This window comes from Mus musculus, chromosome X, assembly GCF_000001635.26.
Source record: "Mus musculus strain C57BL/6J chromosome X, GRCm38.p6 C57BL/6J".
NCBI classification, from domain to species: domain Eukaryota; kingdom Metazoa; phylum Chordata; class Mammalia; order Rodentia; family Muridae; genus Mus; species Mus musculus.
In genome coordinates, this window is record NC_000086.7 from 164413809 (window position 1) to 164434652 (window position 20844).

At 41.9% G+C, this 20844-nt stretch overlaps 1 protein-coding gene across 4 annotated transcripts; it reads left to right on the top strand.

The window, feature by feature from the left end:
• Positions 1–5971: 5971 nt before the first annotated feature.
• Positions 5972–20108, top strand: Piga (phosphatidylinositol glycan anchor biosynthesis, class A). 4 transcript variants are annotated; one of them, NR_152315.1, is made up of 6 exons: positions 5972–6032; positions 8776–9178; positions 14124–14256; positions 14732–14864; positions 15003–15209; positions 17822–20107. NR_152315.1 is itself a non-coding variant. In NM_011081.3 (6 exons), the coding sequence occupies exons 2-6, from the start codon at positions 8838–8840 to the stop codon at positions 18086–18088; spliced, it is 1458 nt and encodes a 485-aa protein (NP_035211.2). In that variant the 5' UTR covers positions 5972–6032; positions 8776–8837; the 3' UTR covers positions 18089–20107. The 4 variants fall into 4 exon arrangements, 3 of the variants coding, with proteins under 3 accessions (NP_035211.2, XP_017173917.1, XP_011246095.1); NM_011081.3 differs by having other exon boundaries at positions 8776–9555; XM_017318428.2 differs by lacking the exon at positions 5972–6032 and adding an exon at positions 6060–6126 and having other exon boundaries at positions 8776–9555; positions 17822–20108.
• Positions 20109–20844: the final 736 nt, after the last annotated feature.

The window sequence follows — 20844 nt, forward strand, 5'->3', positions numbered from 1 at the left end:
TTTTCCTGTGGCCATCACTGACACCCTGGGGTTTCCATTGCATCTTAAGCTTCTCTTTCCCAGCTTCACAAACGTGCTCTTCAGAGCCTCTTCCCAGGGAATACCTTGACATGTATGTCAGCTTTGTTGGCTTTCTGGAATCTTGGCACTAAGCCTCCATGACCCCCCACCCCCACCCCACTCTGCATCTTTCCTGTCCATACATCAGCATCATGTGGATGATGCTACAAAGTCCTGCTGCCAGCTTGACATAGAGGCTGGTCCCCTGGATCCCAGTTTGCAGTAGCCTCTCTGTGCTGACCCTGGGAAATCTCTTCCCTAGATGCTTGTTATGGACAAGGGAACTTCTTTAATGGCATCCTCCCTGTCGATCAGTGGTTCTCAGCCTTCCTAATGCTGTGACCTTTAATACAGTTCCTCACATTGTGGTGATCACCAAGCATAAAATTATTTTATTGCTACTTCATATCTATAATTTTGCTACTGTTATGAACCATAATGTGAATATCTGACATGTAGGCTTTCTGATATGTGACTCCCGTGAAAGGGTCCTTCAACTTCCCAAGGGGTCAAGATCCACAAATTGAGAACCACTACTTTAGACTCTCCTTTTAAATGAATTTGGGTTTTCATAAGATGAAGTCTTCCATGGGTAGTGTTTTACCCTCAGGTGTCTTTCCTGTTGTCCCAACAAAGAGCAGAATGTTTCTTTTTAATACCATGTATGTCTTAAACAATTACAGTTACTTTCTCAGCATCCCCTTGTCTGTAAAGTACCAACTCTCCTTGTCAAATTGCAAACATAACATGAATTTCCTGCATTAGGTATCATGACAGAGATATATCTCTGTGCTGTCACCGGAAGCAACCTAAGGAGTTTTCCCTAATTCTTGGCTCAGTTCAAACAGGTTCCTTAGCTGTGAAACAAAACAATTTCCAGGTGAAACTACATGAGGTAGAGCTGGAGTTTCCATTTCAATATAGATTTTCAGCAGTAGGGTTAAAAGAAGGACAGAAATGCGTGAGAAGAATGTACGACACACCCGAAAGCATGGGTGTGGGTTTCTCTGAGAAACTCGCTGTCCATTGTCTTTATTAACAGGTCACATATAGGATTTGGGTGGTTTTGAAGCTAAGAATTTCAAAGGGTTGCTAAGGAAGATCACAGGGTGGCTCCCAAATGGCCTGGGCCAGGGTTACAATGACAAGGTGAACTGTAGATGACAGGAATGAAGAACTTCATCTTTACTGTAAACAAGATGAGTAGTCTTACTTCAGAGTCCCAGAAGATGTCTAGGGAAATGAATAGGGCTTCCCTCAAGGTATACATGTAGTTTTTAAGCCTGATTTTTTTCTTTTGCTGTTTTAACACATAATATCCATATAAGAAAGGAATATTATCTCTGTGTCAGTATCTTCTCATCAGATGTTAATTGTGCTACAATTCTCTTTTATTTTTTGAGACAGGGTCTTACTATCAAACTTGAAGGTCATAACCCAGACACAAGTCAGGTCTGGCCACCTGTCCTCAATATGCCAATTAAAAGGACAAGATAAAAAGTGGAAAATTAGCTGGGCAGGCTGGTGCATGTCTGTAATCTCAGCACTTGGGAGGAAGAGGCAGGCAAAAAGATCTCTGTGAATTCAAAAGCGGCCTGGTCTACAAAGTGAGTTTTGGATCAGCCAGGGCTACACAGAAAGAAACCCTATTATGAAAAACAGCAGCAACAAAGTGGAAAGTTAAAACTGGAGATGTATTCAATGTGGCCACATCAAGGAAGAGAGGCAAAGAGGTTAGCAAACCCCTCAGGTCAGTCTTCATCTTCTGGGTTGTGAGGTGAAATCAAAGTTTAAATAGAGGGCCCAGGATATGCACATCTAAGCAGCCCTGGTCTAAGTCAGTTTTTGTTCACTCACCGTAGTCTGGATTCCAGTCTTGTCCTGTAAGATGGTCTGATAAACTTGCTAGAACAACGTGAAATCTCTTTCTGGGAAAAATTTACCCCAATGGCTGACTCTATTTGTTTCTCCTAGCTTAAGATGTCTGGGGAAATTTCCATTTTTTTTTTTTTTTGGCCCATTACTTTAACAGTCTGATAGTCCAACTGAGAGACACAAGGGTCTCTTCAAAATATTTTCATTTCTGCCAGGCCAGTTACAGTCTCAATGTGTCGTTCTGACTGGCCTGGAATTTGCTAGGTAGGCTAACCTCCAACTCACAGAGATCTACATCCTTTTTGCCTTCGCCTCCGGAGTCCTGGGATCTAAAGGTATGTGTCAGCACACCTGGCTGTGTTGGGACTCTTGGTGCTCAGATGGTGGAAGGATCCAAGCAGACTCCAGCTCCTTCCCCTTCTCATTTCCCTGTAAGTTTCCCTGTCTTTCTGTACTGCCTTAGAATTCCCTCTAGATTAGTTCTTGATAAGATTTTTTTCCCTTCTGAAACCCTTCAAGCCAGTCCTCCAGGGCCTTGGGACTCTCTGATCTGCCAAACTACCACTGGAATGGTCTCTTAGGCTCAGCTTACAGTGTTCTAGGGCTTTTCAAAGGTGCAAGCACCACCTTTGGTCAGATTCCCCACAGTAATGGTTCCATTTTCAAGTACCAATTTTCTGTATTTGTTATATTTCTCACTGCTGTGAGCAAAGGACAGCAGCAACTTAAGGGAGGGATTGCTTTGACTCACTTCTTTTTTTTTTTATGGTACGCAGCTTCAACTTTACCAGGATACTGGGGATCAAAGCCAACTCCTTGGGCATGCTAGGCATGCCATTGCTGACTTATTTCCCTCTCCAGCCCCACGTTTTAAAAGTGTTTAATTAATAACTTGTTCACATTTTCTAATTGGTTATTTACTACCAGTTGGTGTTTGCTTTGACATACTTTTCTCAAAAACTTTTATCTTGAGTTTTTTTCCTATTTATCTATTATTTTAATTGCACTTGGAGTGGATTCAATTTCCCTTGCTACATGTCTGTGTGTCTTTCTTAATATTACCTCTATCCTAATACTTTGGAATTTCTCTGAGAGAAATTCTCACCTCCATGAGAGTATGTCTGTGAGATATAGACCACACAAGCAGTGTTAATGGCATACTGAAGATGACTTTGTAAGTAGCTCAATTCTGTTAGTAAGGGTTTATCTCTCGACAGGCATCAACTGCTGCAATGAAGTTTTTCATATCCATTATCAAGTGTGTGTGTGGGGGGTGAGTATCAGGCAAGTTATCTGTTGCTGTGTGCTGTGTAACAAACTTCATTGAAACTTTGTATCTTCAGTCAAAAATGACTCTCGAGATGATGATTATGGTGGTGGTGGTGATTATTATTATTATTATTATTATTATTATTATTATTATTATTCCTGATTCTGTTGGTTGACCAGGATTGGCTACACGGTTATATTGTTCCACACAGCGCAGGAAGCCATTCAATTAAAGTAGAACTCAAGGTAAGATGGAATGGCCAACATGAGTCTCATTCTTCCAAGTCTTTCTCCATGTGGCTGTTCTCATTTAACATCCTGCCTAGGCTTCTTCACACAAATAACCATAAGCTCTTAAGAGGAAAGGCTACAACAGGGCATGGCCCAGTGCATAAACATTTACGAAGCATTTGCTGCATCTCGTTTGCTCAGGGTATCATTAGTGAAGCAAGCCACATGGTCAAGCCCCAGACTCAATGTGGGAGGGATTAAATACAGGTTATCAGTTGATGGGTCATTTATTGAAGGCCACCAATGTAAAAATTTCTCACAAAGCTAGTTCCTGTCCCTAGCCACACATGGATTCTGCCAGTATTTATTATTCCGTAGGAGCTAATCCCTGGTCCATGTTTTACTTCCACTCGAGATTTGTCTAGGGCCTAGGTAGCTTTTCATCTTGATTAACAATTTGCAATTTTGATTCTGCGTCTCTTTGGTTCTACCTCTCTCATTTATATTATATCTGAAATTTTCGATTTGAAGCAGAACAAGGAAGAGTGTCACAAAATAATGATTGAAAAATGTCATCTTTGCTGGAAATCTGGGTCAGCATCAAGTACATTTTCTTCAGCAATTTTTCTTAAGCATTCGACCAGTTTGCTCTAACTCTTACTGACAATGCCAGTATTCTGGCTAAATCTCTTCCCTACCTCTTTCTTGTATAATTGCACAAAAATATCTTTTGAACAGTCAGCATCTGCCTCTGTATCTTTATTCACTTTTTTTTTCTTGAAAGGATCTTGTTCTCAACTTTTATGGACACCCCCTACTTCTTGTTTCATAAATGTTGGTAGATAGAAATACTTTTTTCTCTGAAGCTCCCAGCCTTTTCCCACATATTTCCCTTAGCAATTCCTTTTCTCATAGACAGTTCCATATGCTTCAGTTTCATTTTGGTTTGGAAATAGTACTCTTGCCAAGTTTTCTCTTTGTGTACTTTGCATATAGATAGCCAGCCAGCTTTCACTACATGTGTGAGGTGCCTCCCACTCTAAAATTATCCAAGGAAGCTTATTTACATATGAATTTGCAAAGAACTAAATTTCAAGGGAAGATGCTGACTACTTTATTTGACATCTTTTCTTTTTAGACTATTTGATAGTACAACTGGCATTGGCTGCCTTCATACCTTATCATCAGAATATCCAGCACAGCAATATTTTAGTCAAATTCTAGTGGCTTCCAAGAACGTTCTCTAAAGCAGTGTTTCTTAACCTTCCTAATGCTGTGGTGTGATGACCCACAACCATAAAATTATTTTCTTTGCTACTTCATAACTGTAATTTTGCTACTATTATGAATCGTCATGTAAATACCTCCTATACAGGATACCTCAAAGGGGTCCTGACACACTGGTTGAGAGTCTTTGAAGGCATGCTTTGTGGTCGTTCAGGCAGAATACTACAGTTCAAATCTGCTACAACTTTTTTGTTTTGTTTTGTTTTTCCAGACAGGTTCTCTGTGTAGCCCTGGCTGCCCTGGAACTCATTCTGTAGACCAGGCTGGCCTCGAACTCAAAAATCTGCCTGCCTCTGCCTCCCAAGTGCTGGGATTAAAGGCGTGCGCCACCACACCTGGCACAACTTTTTGTTTTGTTTTAGAAAATACCCTTAACTTTACCACAAGCTTCAAGTGGATGCCAGTCATGGTGATGGTGTTGTTGCTTAGAAAACAATTTATTCTAGAAAATGCAGGAATGGCCATGCTGGGGAATCTGCAGGTACCAACTATAAAGAGCAGGTGACTATTACAACAATCGAGAGATTCTGTCTTCTTGGCCAAGCACAATCTGGCTCCAGACCGCAAGACAGTTTTGGCTGAGGACTGCAGCAGCTTGAGCGGGAGCGTTTCAGGTTATACCTAAGATTCCCTGACACCCCCCCCCCCCCATAGAGTTGTAAGACAAAAACAAAATCTGAACTTTTAAAAGGAAAGTCCTCAGTCTTTAGGACACGCACAGATATGTAGATCTAAGATTCAAAGTTCAGAGTTTAGTTTTGACTTGCTGTGATTTTTCTTTATTTTTGTACTTTTATGCATCACATTTAGCAATCCTGCCAGAATAACAAGAATGGATGTGGTTGGTTTGGCTGTGGTACCATACTGACTAGAAACGCCCTGGCCTTGATTTCCCCGCCCCCTACCCTGCCCTTCCTCTTATCCCCGCCCTCCCCGCATTCCCGCTCCTCCCCCCAGCCCCCGGCCCGGCCCGGCCCCGCCTGGTCTCTCTAACCGGAAGGAGGCGGGGAGAGACCGGGCTTCCTGAAAAGAGACGCAGTAACTAAGCAACCAGGGCACTTACGCCCGGGACCTTCCGCAGCTCTTAGGAGACGTGCTCCTGCGCTCGCTGACGCTACAATCCCGCGCTAGAGACTTGGGCCCGACTGGGCGTCTCTCTTCTACGTAATTCAGAACCTCTGTGTGATTGGTTATCATGGGGGCGCGGCGCTCGGATCGCGGACGCTTCTGATTGGTGCTTTGGAGCAGCGGGGCGGGATTCTGTTAACTGCCGCGGGAGGTCCGGACAGTGGCGGCCATGGGACTGGAGGGTAAGTACGCGTCTTGGCTGTCCTTTCTAACGTTCTCGGTCTCTCTGGATGGGGTTGTGCCGTTCTCACAGGACCGTGGCAGGCTGTGGAGGAGGTGAAGCCTACTCTATCTGAGGCCCGGAAGTCGGGTCCGTGGGTCTCCGTAATCAAATGGGGATTGAGGGTGCCTTGAGGGTTGGAACTGGTTCTTAGACTGAGTTTAGTAGAGCGAGTGACTGGAATCTTAGGACGTTTTTCCGAGTCCCTTTGGGTCTGGCCGGATCTTGTCTCATCCTGGGGTGCTGGCTGGTGGACCCGGGCTGATCCTCTTTGGCTCTAGTACACCCGAGCTGCCTCTCAGGGAGTGCGTGTGCACTGCCTTGGGACTGGATTAAAGTATACTTCTCTTGATTTCTCAGCCCTGTCCGAGCCCCCTCTAAGGATCCTCAGAAGCTTCTACTAATAAGGGAGTTCCCTGGGCACGATTGAGAATTTTGAGGACTTCTTGACTTTGTCATTTACATGGCTTGGGTAGGGAAGTTGTACAGATCGCTTAGCATGTAGGGCTGGAGAGAGAATTGACCAGATTTTACAGCCTCTATTCACTTATAGAAGCCAAGATTCAGTGAGTATTTTCACATACTTTCATTTGGTTCATTATTTCTGTTCTTATCATTCACTTCTTAAAACGGGATAGGACTAAAGGACCAGGTTTAGATGACACATGACAGTAGCACAGCATTAGCCACTTGAGGCTTTGCTTTCCCCTTTTGCAAACTTCATATTTTCTTGCTTCCATTATTTGTTTACTTACTGGTTGTAAATTTGGTCTTCCCTCCTCTTTTTTTCCAGTTTATGTGTCCGGGTGCCCCCATGTAGCTGTCTTACCCTGCCCTAGAACCCTCAATTCTCTGTCTCCCAAGCACGTGCTCCTTTCTTTCCTGCCTCCTCCCTCTGAATTTCTGAGACGATTTTAAATGTAGGTGAATTTGTGGGAGAAAATGGACACATGTAGTTGCAGGTGAGAGCTGAAACTCAGAGAGTTAGGATAGTAATCCTCCATTGAGTTCTTTGTAGACTTGTAGATCTCAACTAAGGCGGATTTTTGCCAGATCTCTAAAGCTGTGGCATTAAAAGTCTAAGCATCTATAGAACAGAGTATTGAATGAGCACTTCATATGAGCATCACTTTAGGGAACTCCTAAAGGGAACTTTTCTTAGCCTTAGATGTAGGAAAGAGCCCACATGTAAAGCCTGTGTCCTGTTCCATTTCCTTTCAGGGTCTACACTGAAAGGGTGCTCAGGGGAAAGGCTTCCATAATTAAAAGAAGGGTTCTGAAAAGAGAAGGGAGCAGTTTAAGCATAGCTATCCTTGAATAAGGAAGGAGAAGCCAGATTGTCTTCAGCATGAGCTCTAGGGAACACTTGAAGAGGGTGTTCTTAAAAAGAAAGCTCTAGTTCCAGGTACATTTTAAAGGAAACCACAGAGATAATACCAGCAGAGCCTTATGGGATGTACTGGGTCACTAGCTAAGCTGTGCAGCCCTAATCAGCACATTTTCTGTGAAGAACCAGATGGTAAATATTTTAGGCTCTGTGGGTCATCTGATTTCTTTCAAAGCCACAGAAGTAGCCATTCAGAATATAAGTGAATGGGCAAGCCAGGTTCCTGTAAAAATTTGTTCGTAAAAATAGACAATGTGCCAGTATACTTAGATTCACATCCTAGCCTGTTTTAGTATCCTTTTCTGCTTCACAACCCAGAACAAAAGGCAGTGCTATAAAACAGCCTTTTTGCTATTTTTCATGACTCTGGAATCTGCTAGACTTAGCTAGTGGTACTTTTATGAGTCTTTTCAGGGGTTTCTGTAGAAGGCTGCATTTAGCTAGAGGTCTGGCTAGAAATTGGGCGCAGGTAAGAATGTAGAGGTGGCTGGGTCCCTATCTCTCCATGTAGCTTGTAAGCCCTTTTCCTCTCATTGTCTCCCCCATGTCCTTCTAACCTAGTAGCTGTATGATAACTCCAGAAGTAAAAGCCATCGAACCTTTCATAGGCTGAGGTCAAAGATCTGCATGTCCCTTTTACCATGTCCTGTGGCTTACATGGTCCCAGTGCAAGGGAGATTCCTAGGTGCAGTGGTGCACACCTGTAATCCCAGCCCTCAGGAGACTGAGGCCAGGAATATTGAATTCAAGGTCAGCATGAGCTATAAGCTAAAACTTGGCTTTAAAAGTATGTGGGAAGGTATGGTCGCTAATAGCCTGGCACATTGTGTTCTAACTTCTTTAAGCTTTTGGCTTTGCATTTACACTATATAATTGATACCTTGTATAGGTCTGTCAACTAGACTATGGCCACATATAGAAAACTCTTAGTCTGTGTAGTGTTGGATAGATAGTGATTTAATAGGTAAGAAAGCTTAATAAGCTGATAAGAGTGATAAGAGAAGCAGGGAAATGGATGTTTAATTTTTTGAAAGAATTGGTTTTGTAGCAAACCATTATGCACTGTGACACAACGTTTAAAAGTGGACCAGTTTCCCAGCTCAGTTAACACATTGCAGAATCTCAGTTCTTTTGTCCTATGGCATCACCCTGCTAAGCAAGTAGATGTTCTCAAATGAATACGTTTATAGTGTGCTTTGCTTTTATTTCTAAGTGAAAAACTTTAAAAATATGCCTTAACATTAAAACTATTTCTAACAGGATTTGAGGTATGAAAGGAGATGCAGTTTTGAGCTGATGTCCTGCTTTTCTCTTTCAGGTGACAGAAGACACATTTCTTAACTGGCTTGCTCTGAGAACTGATGCTTGGACCACCTCAGCATGGCCAATAGAAGAGGAGGTGGGCAAGGCCAGCCTCCTTCAGTGTCGCCTTCCCCGGGTAGCTCTGGAAACCTTTCCGACGATAGGACCTGCACCCATAATATATGCATGGTGTCAGACTTTTTCTACCCAAACATGGGAGGCGTGGAAAGCCACATTTACCAGCTCTCTCAGTGCCTCATTGAGAGAGGGCACAAGGTCATAACTGTCACCCATGCTTATGGAAATCGAAAGGGCGTCCGTTACCTCACCAATGGCCTCAAAGTTTACTATTTGCCTCTGAGAGTCATGTACAACCAATCTACAGCCACGACTCTCTTTCACAGTCTGCCATTGCTCAGGTACATATTTGTTCGGGAGAGAATTACGATAATCCATTCCCACAGTTCTTTCTCTGCCATGGCCCATGATGCTCTCTTCCACGCCAAGACAATGGGGCTTCAGACAGTCTTCACAGACCATTCCCTTTTCGGATTTGCTGATGTCAGCTCGGTGCTTACAAACAAGCTTCTAACTGTGTCTCTTTGTGACACAAACCACATCATTTGTGTCTCTTACACTAGTAAGGAGAACACTGTACTCAGAGCAGCACTGAATCCTGAAATAGTGTCCGTCATTCCTAACGCTGTAGATCCTACTGACTTCACTCCAGACCCATTTAGGAGGCATGATAGTGTAATAACTGTTGTTGTTGTCAGCAGACTTGTTTACAGAAAAGGTAATGACATAGTAGCTCAATTTGCATTGACAGCTTGTTTTTTTTTCATTTCTTGTCGGAAACTGTTTAATACTTGTATGTTATGATTACTTGTCTTTTCATTCTGTATGGTGGCTTTAAAATGACGGGTAACTCTTGCAAGGGAAGGTCAGATAATCAGTTTATACATCTAAGAAGAGAAATGGATAGAGTGGCTATAAATGCTGCCCAACCTTTGATGTTGTAATGGTTCCCGAACAAAAGAAAACCATTGACCAGATGTCCTCCAATCAGATCTTTGTAAAAAAAAAATAAGAGATGGCTGTGCAGGTAAGAATGTGCTATGTGGCCTTTTCTTTTTAGATCTCAGAAGTAATGGCTTCTTATTGCAGGAGTTTGCAAAGCTCACCTAGCACATCTGTGACGATGTCATTCAGAGATGGCCCTAATGACTATTTTCATGCATTGTCTTTCATGCACCTGTACACGATATTCAGAATCAGTGGGCCTTTTAGGGCCCGTGGCTATCTTATGGCTTCCTGGTTTTATCCACTCTTATGCAAGGCACTAATATCAGCAGTCAGTCAAGTGACAAAAGAAAGGAATAGGTGGCTCAGAGTCAAAACCTGGCTTATGGCTGATCTAGGACAGGTTACTTAATAGCTCTGTGTCCGTTTTTTATTTGTTTAGGTCAGAAGAGGAACCTGTGAAGGTTCAGAGGCAGCTCTTAAGAAGATCTTTGCCTAGGTTCCCCTCCACCCCAGCCTGTCTTTATTTCAGGAGTAATTCATTGCTGGCTTTCGAGTTTCTGTGGCCCTAATGGTCTCCACTGTAGCATTTATGTTTATTATACATTTGAAACAACCTGCTTATTAACATAGAAATAGTCTCTCCGATAGTAGTTGAAAAGCTGCCCAATAATCAGAAATAGCATGTGCAGTTGGGGGGCAGTAACAAATACTACCTATCCCCCTTAACTGTTGGATTTTTAAGCATTTGAGCACATGCTGAATTGTAGAGAGCTTGGTTTAGAGCTCTAGGACTTGAGGGTTAGCTCACTGGCTCTGCCTGTGTCCTATTGCATGGTTGCCACTCTGGGTTTCCTTTAAAGGGGTGGGAGTGGGGCTAAAGGGTTGGAAACAATGTGCTGGATTTTTAATTTGCTTTCAGTTCTACTCCAGTTTAGATAAACTCTCATCTGACAGGGGATTTTTTATTTCCCTGATGTTCATTTATTGGCTTTTCAAGCTATTTAGCTTTCATAGAAACTTTTCAGCTTATGCACTATTTAATTAAATTATTCAATACAGTCATAAAGAAAATGGGTATTCATTGAATTTGTGCAGAAATGCCAACAGGCTCCGCTGTGACATGTGGCAGTATGTATATTCAGGAGTCAGCAGTGGCCAGTGGAGGTGGAGGTTGTAAGTAAGTAAGTGGAGTTGGGTAGACAACTTGAACTCAGTTACATTTTCTGGGGTGAAGGAAATCCTGTCTTCATATTTAATCAAGATGATACGAATGGAATTCTGTATTCTAAACCCCTGCTGGGATATTGGTGATGTATTTCTTATAACCTTAAAATTTTTGCCCAACCTATTTTTAGTGAATAGCTTACATTGGTGAGATAAATGAGAAAGCATGATGGTGTGTGTGCCTGAAGATTAGCACATTTACTCATACAGAGAGAGGGTAAACATGCTCTTATCTTATGTGTTTTAACTGTCAGAGCTAGCATCACAGTTATGGCCTTTCCTTTTCTTCTTTTGCCTGCCTTTCTTTGTCTCTCTCTGTCTCTGTCTCTGTCTCTGTCTCTGTCTCTCTCTCTCTCTCTCTCTCTCTCTGTTTGTCTCTGTCTCTGTCTCTCTTTCTCAAGACAGGGTTTCTCTGTGTAGCCCTGGCTATCTTAGAACTCACTCTGTAGACCATGCTGGCCTTGAACTTAAAAAGCTCTGCCTGCCTCTGCCTCCTGAGTGCTGGGATTAAAGGCGTGCGCCACCACTGCCTGGCCCCTTCCTGTTTTCAGTTCAAGAACTCAACAGATAATCTATTGAACCTTCTCCATAGATCAGGGGCCCTGCAAAATGTAACACGAGGAGGAATGGCCACATCTATGGCCCAGGTGTGACTAGTTATATTAATGATCTATTCCTTCTCAATAGGGTAATTCCCTTGGGAGATGTTCAGTGGACCAGATGTGCAAGGCCCATTGGTGTAGATTAAGAGGATAGAGTTATGTTCTCCCTGCCCAGCTTTTGTGGAGAAAAGGCTGGCTTCTGAGTCTTCTTCCTTCCATGTAGTTGGGGCTCCCCTCTCTTCTGTGGGTGCAGGCACCCCCAGATACTTGCTGTAGTGGTAATGACAACTTAACATTTGTATTCTGCAGTTGCTAAAGCCTGTGCATGGTACAGTACCTCATTTACCCCAACAACTGTAGGGTAGATGTTACCTGCATGTAACAGACAAAGAAACAGTCTCAGAGAGGGTAAGTAACTCGCCCAAGGTTACACAGTAAGTAACAGATCACAAATAAGTTCAGCTCTTGAGTTAAGGTCTCCCTGTGTCCCTACCCGCAGTCTAGCCATTGGTATCCTAGAACAGGTCTGAACATTTTGTAGAACATGGCGAGGGCTGTGCCAAGTCAATTTGATTCAGAGGTGGTTTTTGTCTGGTTTATGTGAATGTGATTGGCAGGCCTTTTATGTGTCGTGTGTTAGACTCTTTTTTAGAATCTTACCTCAGTAAGCTTGTCGGTTTTGTGTTTTATAGTGAGGAAAGAAAACCTGCTGTATTACTAGAATATAATAACGCAATGACTGCCTTAGTTTTGTATAAGGTTTTTGTCAGAATTAAACAACCTAGTGCATTTGAAGTAGATTGTAAATGAACTAAGAGTTCAGTAAATGTAGCTATGATGGGTTTTCATGAAGAGTGGATACTTGATGTTTTCCTTTAAAGGAGGAAAAGGGGGAGTAGGGAGCTAAGTATTAAGTGGCACTAAGCCACTTCCTGGTTATCCAACCAATGGCAAGCCTTCGTCATTCAGAAAACATATGTCTGAATATATTTTCGGTGTACATAATCATTTTGAAAATCCATTAGTGAGTGCACAAAGTGGAAAAATTTTGAACAGCTTCCAGAGATGTGGGCCACTTTAGAAGCTCACAATAGCTAAGTTTCTTATTAAGGAAAGAATCATTGGAAGAAATGATTTTGTTACGGTTTATCTTGCCAGAAGCTTAGAGCAGAAAATGTTCCAAAAGAAGTCATCTGCACAGAACTGGGTGGTGGTGTCTGTATGCTCAATATCTCAATGTAAAGAATAAAGCAATTTCCTTTATCTGGAGCTCGGGTAGAATTTATGAAACGTACTTCTTTGGATTCCTAGTGGTCACTTGAAAGAACCAGGGGATGGTCATCCTGAGAGCACAAACTCTCAGGAGTGGTGAGGTACCAAAGCGTTTGCTGCGTAGTGTGCTTGGGCAATGGCCTAAAAGCACAGCCAGCATCCAACTGTTCCTCGTAGCTGGATTAAGAAGACTGAATGCAAAGCTCTAGGGATTTGTCATTATCCACACTTTCCACGAAAAATGAAAGATGTAGGTGTGGGATCTATAAAAAAGAAAAGAAAACCCAGATGAACCTATATTCTCTCCCACCATGCCTTATAATTGGTTTGCCTATGGTGAGGAAGATGGGGGGGGGAACTGAAGTTTGTGTTCATATGCAAATGTACACGTGTATGTTTTTTAATGGAATAAACCCAGCTCAGTAGATTATTTCATGTTTACTTTTGAGTGTATGGTTTGCAATTGTTGATGAACTAAATTCCCTAATAGTGTCAGTACTGCTGTTTCTTTGAATAGCTGCTACTCCTTAAACTAGGAGGGTTTGACTTACTCTATTACTTTATGTCCCCTGAGATTATACTTGCATGATGTATGAAAACCATTTTCTTCAAAAAAAAAAAAGCAAGATATAGCCTTAGGTCTATGGACTATAATGACCTTACAGTTAAGGCCCTGGCACCTTTATTTACTGGTATTCATTGTGAAATTCTCTGTATGAACTGACTTCTGAACAAAATGAAGGCAGTAGTTAGACTGTGGCTTAGCCCTTTCCTGTTGCAGGAAGTGGATCATAGACCTGTTGGTTTTTATAGCAGGAGACCTTGGACCTTAGGTATACATGTCTCTGCAGTTACTAGGCCATAATGAGAGGGTGGGGTGGTTTTAAAAGCTACAAAAAGAGCTGCGATGAGACCTAGATTTCTAATCAGCTGTGCACTTTGGAGAAGCCGTGTTAATTAAATAGCACGTTTCCACGTAGGCTGTATGAACAAGTGAATGGCTTAAAGGCTGCAAAGTTGAAACAGGATTGTTCATGATATGGGTATGTGGCAGTAGCGGTGCATGTCAGAACCTGTGTCTCCAAGTGTTGTACTTGGGAACCGATGGCAGTTAGTAAATGATTTTCCGCATGCGGCTAGTGATAGTTGATAGTTAAAACTAGTGGATTCTCAAGGACTCTGATGAGTATTTTTTAATGTTAAATATTAATATTTCTAATATTCAATCTTACAATTTCAGGGACTGATTTGCTTAGTGGTATAATACCTGAACTCTGTCAGAAATACCAAGAATTACATTTCCTAATTGGAGGAGAGGGACCAAAGAGAATCATTTTGGAAGAAGTACGGGAAAGATACCAACTACATGACAGGTATTCATGGCTACCAAGTTACTGTAGGTGTAAAACTGGCAGTTGTTGGCTTCTGACTACATGCCTGCCTTAGGTGTGCGCCTGCTTCAATTTATAAGAGGCATGCAAATAGAAGGCATGCTTTTGTGAGCTTTTATCAAATAGGAAATCTCACAGAATATATAACTGTTGTCCATTTATTGAAAAACCCTGTCATAAAACAAAACAAATTAATGTAATAGTCATTAAGCACAAACTAGTTTTGCAAAGGTTGAAATTGCATCATACGAGCTGTGACACAACAGGTTCCTAAAGTTGTGTCTATTACACTGGGGTCTGACTGTATCTAAGCTTCTGAGGTGGACAGCAATGTTAGTTCCAGTAAGAGTGATACTTTTAAGAGTGATGCAATAACAGACTTGGCTTAGAAATTAAATTTCTTTCGTGGCATGACTTTTTTTTTTTTACCTCCTTTCTCTCTTATTGCAAAAATTAGGGTGCAGCTTTTGGGAGCTTTAGAACACAAGGATGTTAGAAATGTCTTAGTTCAAGGACACATTTTTCTTAACACCTCCCTCACTGAAGCGTTCTGCATGGCCATCGTGGAAGCTGCCAGTTGTGGTTTGCAGGTAAAACACTTTAAGGGCTTTTCTTGTGGGGTTCTGTGTTTGTCATCCATGCCAAACTGATACATTTTTTAGCTTGGTCTTTTGCTTTTCCTGAGGAATGAGTCCGGTGGCTCACTTGCACTCTCCGGTTTTCTTAAGGTCGTCAGCACAAAGGTTGGTGGGATTCCCGAAGTCCTTCCGGAAAGTCTTATTATTCTCTGCGAGCCTTCAGTAAAATCTTTGTGTGACGGTCTGGAAAAAGCCATTTTCCAAGTGAAGTCGGGGACATTGCCAGCTCCAGAAAATATCCACAATGTAGTGAAGACTTTCTACACCTGGCGGAACGTGGCAGAGAGAACTGAAAAGGTAAGGCACGTGCCAGGAAGAAAATTGTTCAGATTCCTTGGTGCTTTGTGTGCATATTTGCTTTCTATTGCAGGCAAGCTTGCCCTTTGCATTTTGGTGTAAGTGTCTGAGTCCTACCAAATGAATGTAATTATTTATGCAGCAGGCTTGATGCATATGCTTGGCTAATCTTCGACATAAATTACTGCCCCTGGACTCTGAAGATAGTAATGACACAGTCTAGTCTCATTAAACTCTTTCTAAAGAAGTTGCAAAGGTTTCTAGAACTTGTAGCACTTAGAAGCAGAAATAAAATCATTGTGTTGGGGCTATTTATAGTTAATTCTGCAGCACATGGGGTCTCTTAGCGAATGGTGGGTGATTGCAGTGCCTTCCTAAGTTGTGAATGTTGAATTAAGAATGCTTCCTGAAACTCTAGTAGCCCTTTTGCTGATGATTAATATTCTGTCAGAAAAGATTTTCATAACTTTAGGTTGATTGACACTATATTATAATTCAAAATATATGTGAAACTAAGAACAAATAGTCAGCCGTAAGAAAGCAGCTACAGGGAATTTCCAAGAACACATACAGGCTTGATGGGCCTCCTAGAGAGAAAGCTTGTGGCAACTACTTCTTGATCCTGGCCTCAGGGAACATTTATTCTACTCCATTTCATCTATTAGGTCCCCCTTGTGTCTACCTCTTGTCCTCATGTTACCACATGCCATGCTGAAGGAAAGAACTCACTCTTTTAGTATGTGGAAATCCTGTACCAGAAAGACAGCCAAGCGGAGCATGGAGGGCTCGTCGTTTAGACTTGGGTTTTATGTTATTGGTGATAAATATGGTTCAGCAGTGAGTTTCCAGCCTGGAGAAAATTTCTTGGTTTGAGATGCAAGTTCTTATATGTGCAGTCTCTTTCTAAAACAGGACAATAGGATGTATGTTTCATTAATGTCGGAGGTATTGGAAGCAGACATAGTTTTGACTGAAGACATATAAGCTACCTTTTTTTTTTTTCTAGAAGTTGGGCTGAGTACCAGTTGCCTGTGGGGAAGCATGTCAGAATCACATGGCTAGCCTCTTCAGACTACATTCTCCATCCTTGTGTCCTCTTAACCGCCCCAACCACTCCTTAAATTCTGACTTCTCCCTCGTGGAACAGAAATGCAGTTTGGATTATGGTTGGCAGGAATATTTGGCCAGACAGGTTTTTTTGGTGATCTTGGACTCCGCCCTGATTTAGAATCCTAGCTCTGTAAATTGTGTTTTGACTTTGTCATCTTATGAACCTCCAAAGACTGAGCTGTTGGGAAGCAGTTTACCAGTCAGTGTTAAAGGGGCTAATTAGCAATTTTGTAATAATATTTTTCCTTGTAGTTATGCTCTGAGATCATAGTAAAGCATTTTATATGATTTATAATCTCTGCTAAGTCATAGTTCATATTTGAAAAAAAAAGAAAGGAAGGAAGGAAGGAAGGAAAAGAATCTAACCAGGCATGATGATTTGTACTGGGAAGACTAAGGCAGGAGGATGGCCATGAGTTCCAGTCCCAGCTGGTCTGTACAGTGAGTCCCAGGCTAGTTCTATGCTGCCCTATCTCAGAAGGCCAAACAAACAGAAGAAAAGTAAATCCTCATCTCTAATAGCCATGTTCCCTCCATAGTGGTAAATGATTTATTCCTTAAGATAATAAATTAGTTGACCTCGGGTAAGATGGACAACCAGATGATTTTGTCTATTAACTCGAGGACACTTTGATCCTTTTCAGCTCCTTCTAGTTTGATTGGGTTACTCAGAAAAGTAAATAGGAAACTTGTGATCTCAGCGCTCTGGAGGCGGGTGACCAAACACAACTGAAGGCCATCCTTAGCTATCTAGTGAGTTTGAGGTCAAAAAAAGTGCTAAGAGAGTTGCTGCTGTGAACATATGCGTTTTTTTCTCCCAGTTACAATCTACCAGCCTCAGCGTCAGCATTGTTCTGATTAAAATGTTTGTACTTAGAGTGTCACTAGGGTTGAAGAAGTAGATCAACATACAGCATGCTTTTTAAAGGCTTCTGACCCTCCCTCCCCCAGAAGAGTTTGCACTGACAATTGTGACTTTCTCGGATTTACAAGGAAACAGTTTCCAGGATGTGGCATCCACGGGGTTGCACAAAGCTAGGCACCAAGTCCTTGTTCTCAGCACACTACACTTTGTCTTCCCCTACTCTGCCGCTCAGCATTTGCTCTGTCTTCTTCCTGCTTCTCTATAGTGTCACCATCTATAAGCAGCCCAGTGTGGTGACTGTGTGTGCTGTCTACTAGGCATTTATGAGAGCTTTCTCCACCCAGTCAAGGCATTAGCCCAGCTTAGCAGTGTGCCTACTGAAAAAGCTTTCTGACCTTAGAGGACTTTGGTTTTCCAGTAGTCAGGTGACTATCACCTGTTCTATGGGTCACTCATTGTTCAGCCCAGAATTAAGTCAATGGTAAGCATTGTTCTAAATAACAGCAAACATGGGTGATTTGTCTCTACTCATGTTTGCCAGTTGCTCCCGGTCAGTGTGGGTCACGGGTCACCCTTTGTTACAGGCACATGGTGGCTTGGAGTGCTCACTCATTCATTGTCACCTTCTCTCTTGCAGGTGTATGAGCGAGTGTCGAAGGAAACTGTTTTGCCAATGCACAAGAGATTGGACAGGCTCATCTCACACTGTGGCCCTGTGACGGGCTACATGTTTGCTTTGCTGGCTGTGCTCAGCTATCTCTTCCTCATTTTCCTGCAGTGGATGACTCCAGACTCTTTCATTGATGTTGCAATAGATGCTACTGGGCCAAGGAGAGCCTGGACTCATCAATGGCCTCGTGATAAGAAAAGAGATGAGAATGATAAGATATCCCAAAGCAGGTAGAAGCAAGCCCAAGTTAACAAGTCCTATTAGATACTTGCAATAGTCCTGTTAGCATTTGAAAGGAGTTTTGCTCCTGTGTTGGGCTTTAGAGTTGGATTTGCTACCTCTGTATGGTTCACTTTTGTTGTTGCAAAAAGATAAACACTTATGCAATTCCTGAGTGTGGGAACTCCTTGCACTTCTTTAAAATTTAGGGGATAATGGTTTAGCCACTCAGGTAGGACAGTTTTCAGATTACTGAGACCCCCCTAAGCAGAGATGTTTTAACATTATATTTTGGGAGCCTTGGGTGCTGAAAGGCCAAATGTTTCTGGATTGTTTTTGGCCAATTTTTCACATTATACCATTAATCCACATTCACCAGATGTTTACATGCTTTCTTTAGGGAGGTACAACAGTTATGTGAACTGTTTTAAGGCAAGGTCATGTATCCTTCTCTGGGCATCATTGAAGTCATGTTCCTAGACACTTACTGGGTCCACTCAAGGGATACGTGGAATGTGATTTCTTGAGCAAGACCATCTATTGGTTGCCAGCATGTTTGAACACCTGCTGTGTATGAAAAGTTGACCTAGATGGTTCCTGAGACTAAGGACTGGTCAACGAGAAGTGGTAAAACTGTCAACATGGCGAAATGCTCAAGCTACTGAATGACAGGAGATCATCGCTGGCATACACCAAGTACCTTTCTGACCTGTTCTATGTATATGCATTCTCTTAGGAAGAGCCCTTCTCTCTCTCTCTCTCTCTCTCTCTCTCTCTCTCTCTGTATGTGTGTGTGTGTGTGTGTGCGTGTGTGTGTATGTGTGCACGCGTGCGTGTGTGTTGTTGCTTTTTATGTTCTATGGATTGACCGATACAACTGTTGATGCTTGTGCTGGCCAACCCTCTGCTTTTATAGTGCACAGTTCAGTCCCCCATAAATGCCTTTATGGTTTCTAAGCAGAACAGAAAAGGTGTGCTATCTCAAAACCAGCTGCTCTTCCTGCCCTCTGTGGAAGCCCCTTCCTGTCACTCTGGTCTTGCCCATCTCTGATAAGTATTGCCAGTGTGGGGAAAGGCTTTTCTCCAGAATGGTTTATTTAGAGCGTATTAATTCTGAAACTCGTCAGAGCTCGCAGGCTTTTTGTGGGTGGAATTTCTCAATCGTAATTAAGGTTTCCAGAGCCATGGGTTTTTAAATCCCAAACTGTATGTGATATGTATTATTAATCCTTTGAACTCTTTCGCATGGGTTTGTGTGGGGAACAGACTAAAATGAGAGCAGCGAGCCACTTGTGGGTGTTCCATTCTGTCAGTATTGTGATTCTGTACAGGAGTTTTTTTTAGCGACATTTGCAAAACTTTTAAAAGAGTATCTTAACATGCCTATTACTTGGTTGCCACCGATATAAAAGAGATATATTTGTGTTTGGTTTCTATGGAAACAAATGGTAGAGAGTAATTTTTAAAATATAGAAGTTAGGGCTTCTTTTATTGGAGAAAAATGACCTTGTCCAAACCGTTCAGTCTTATTTAAATCTTTATGCGCTGAGACAGGCGTACAGGTTAACAGTGCCAATATCCACGGTAGACTGAGGCATGTGTAACACTTGGCTGTATTTATTCTACTCTATTATTTCTTCTATGTTTGCTTCTAGCTTTTATTAAAATATCATTAAATGCTTCAGTTGTTCTTTATTTAAGATGAACATAGAATTGAAAATTAATTTGCTCTTGTGGGCAAATATGTAATTTATGAATTAAAATTGTTTTCCTTTTTTGAACAAGTAAAAATAAAATTTGTGTGACAGAAACCATTTTCAGGCTTCCTGGATACCTTAGTTGTCAGTGTTGTACTGGTCAGGATGTGGGACACTCTTCCACTGTGCTACTCATAATTATCTGAAATGAAATTAGCGTGGATGAGGAATCGTTGGAAAGATACTGTGTTGCTTTTGATGTCATACACATGAAACCAGTGTGCTAAAACATGCTCATGTCCAGTAATAAAGATGAGAACGCTGTTTTAATAGTCTTATTTTTGTCTCAGTTTGTCTTATTTTGTGGACAGGATGTTACTCGTGGAATAACCCCTCCTCCACCTTTGCTGAGTGGATCTAATGTGTTGCCTGGTCTATTAGTAAAAGAGGAAGTGTCCTTTGTCTAATGTACCACTCTGTCATCTTTTATTTCTAGAATATATGCTCTTTTGTATTCTTGAAATAGAAAGTTCAATTGCACCTTTGTCTCCTGATTCCAATAAGCCCTTGTTCCTCCCTGCCAGTCATCACAGAAGGCAAATGAATGCATCCACACACTATTGTGTGTGTGAACTACGTAATTACACTTTTTATGTTGCCAGCTGTCTTAAGAGATATTTGAGGTCTGGAGAGATGGCTCGATGGTTAAGAATACTGACTGTTCTTCCAGAGGTCTTCAGTTCAGTTCCCAGCAACCACATGGTGGCTCACAACCATCTGTAATGGGATCCAATGCCCTCTTCTGGTGTGTCCGAAGAGTGACAGTGTATTCACATACATAAAATAAATAAATAAAAATTTTTAAAAAGCTACTTGAAAACGTAAAGTGAAAAACTTTACGTTACAAGGCTTAGCATTCCCCACTTGTGGGAAGTAGTTATTTTCATTCGTGTTCAGATTTGTCTACAAAAGAGGATGGTTTGATCCTTATCTATAGTACTTTTATATTTTAACATTCTGTATGTATGAGTTGTTTGCCTTCATGTAAGTCTGTGCAACACTTGCCTACATGGT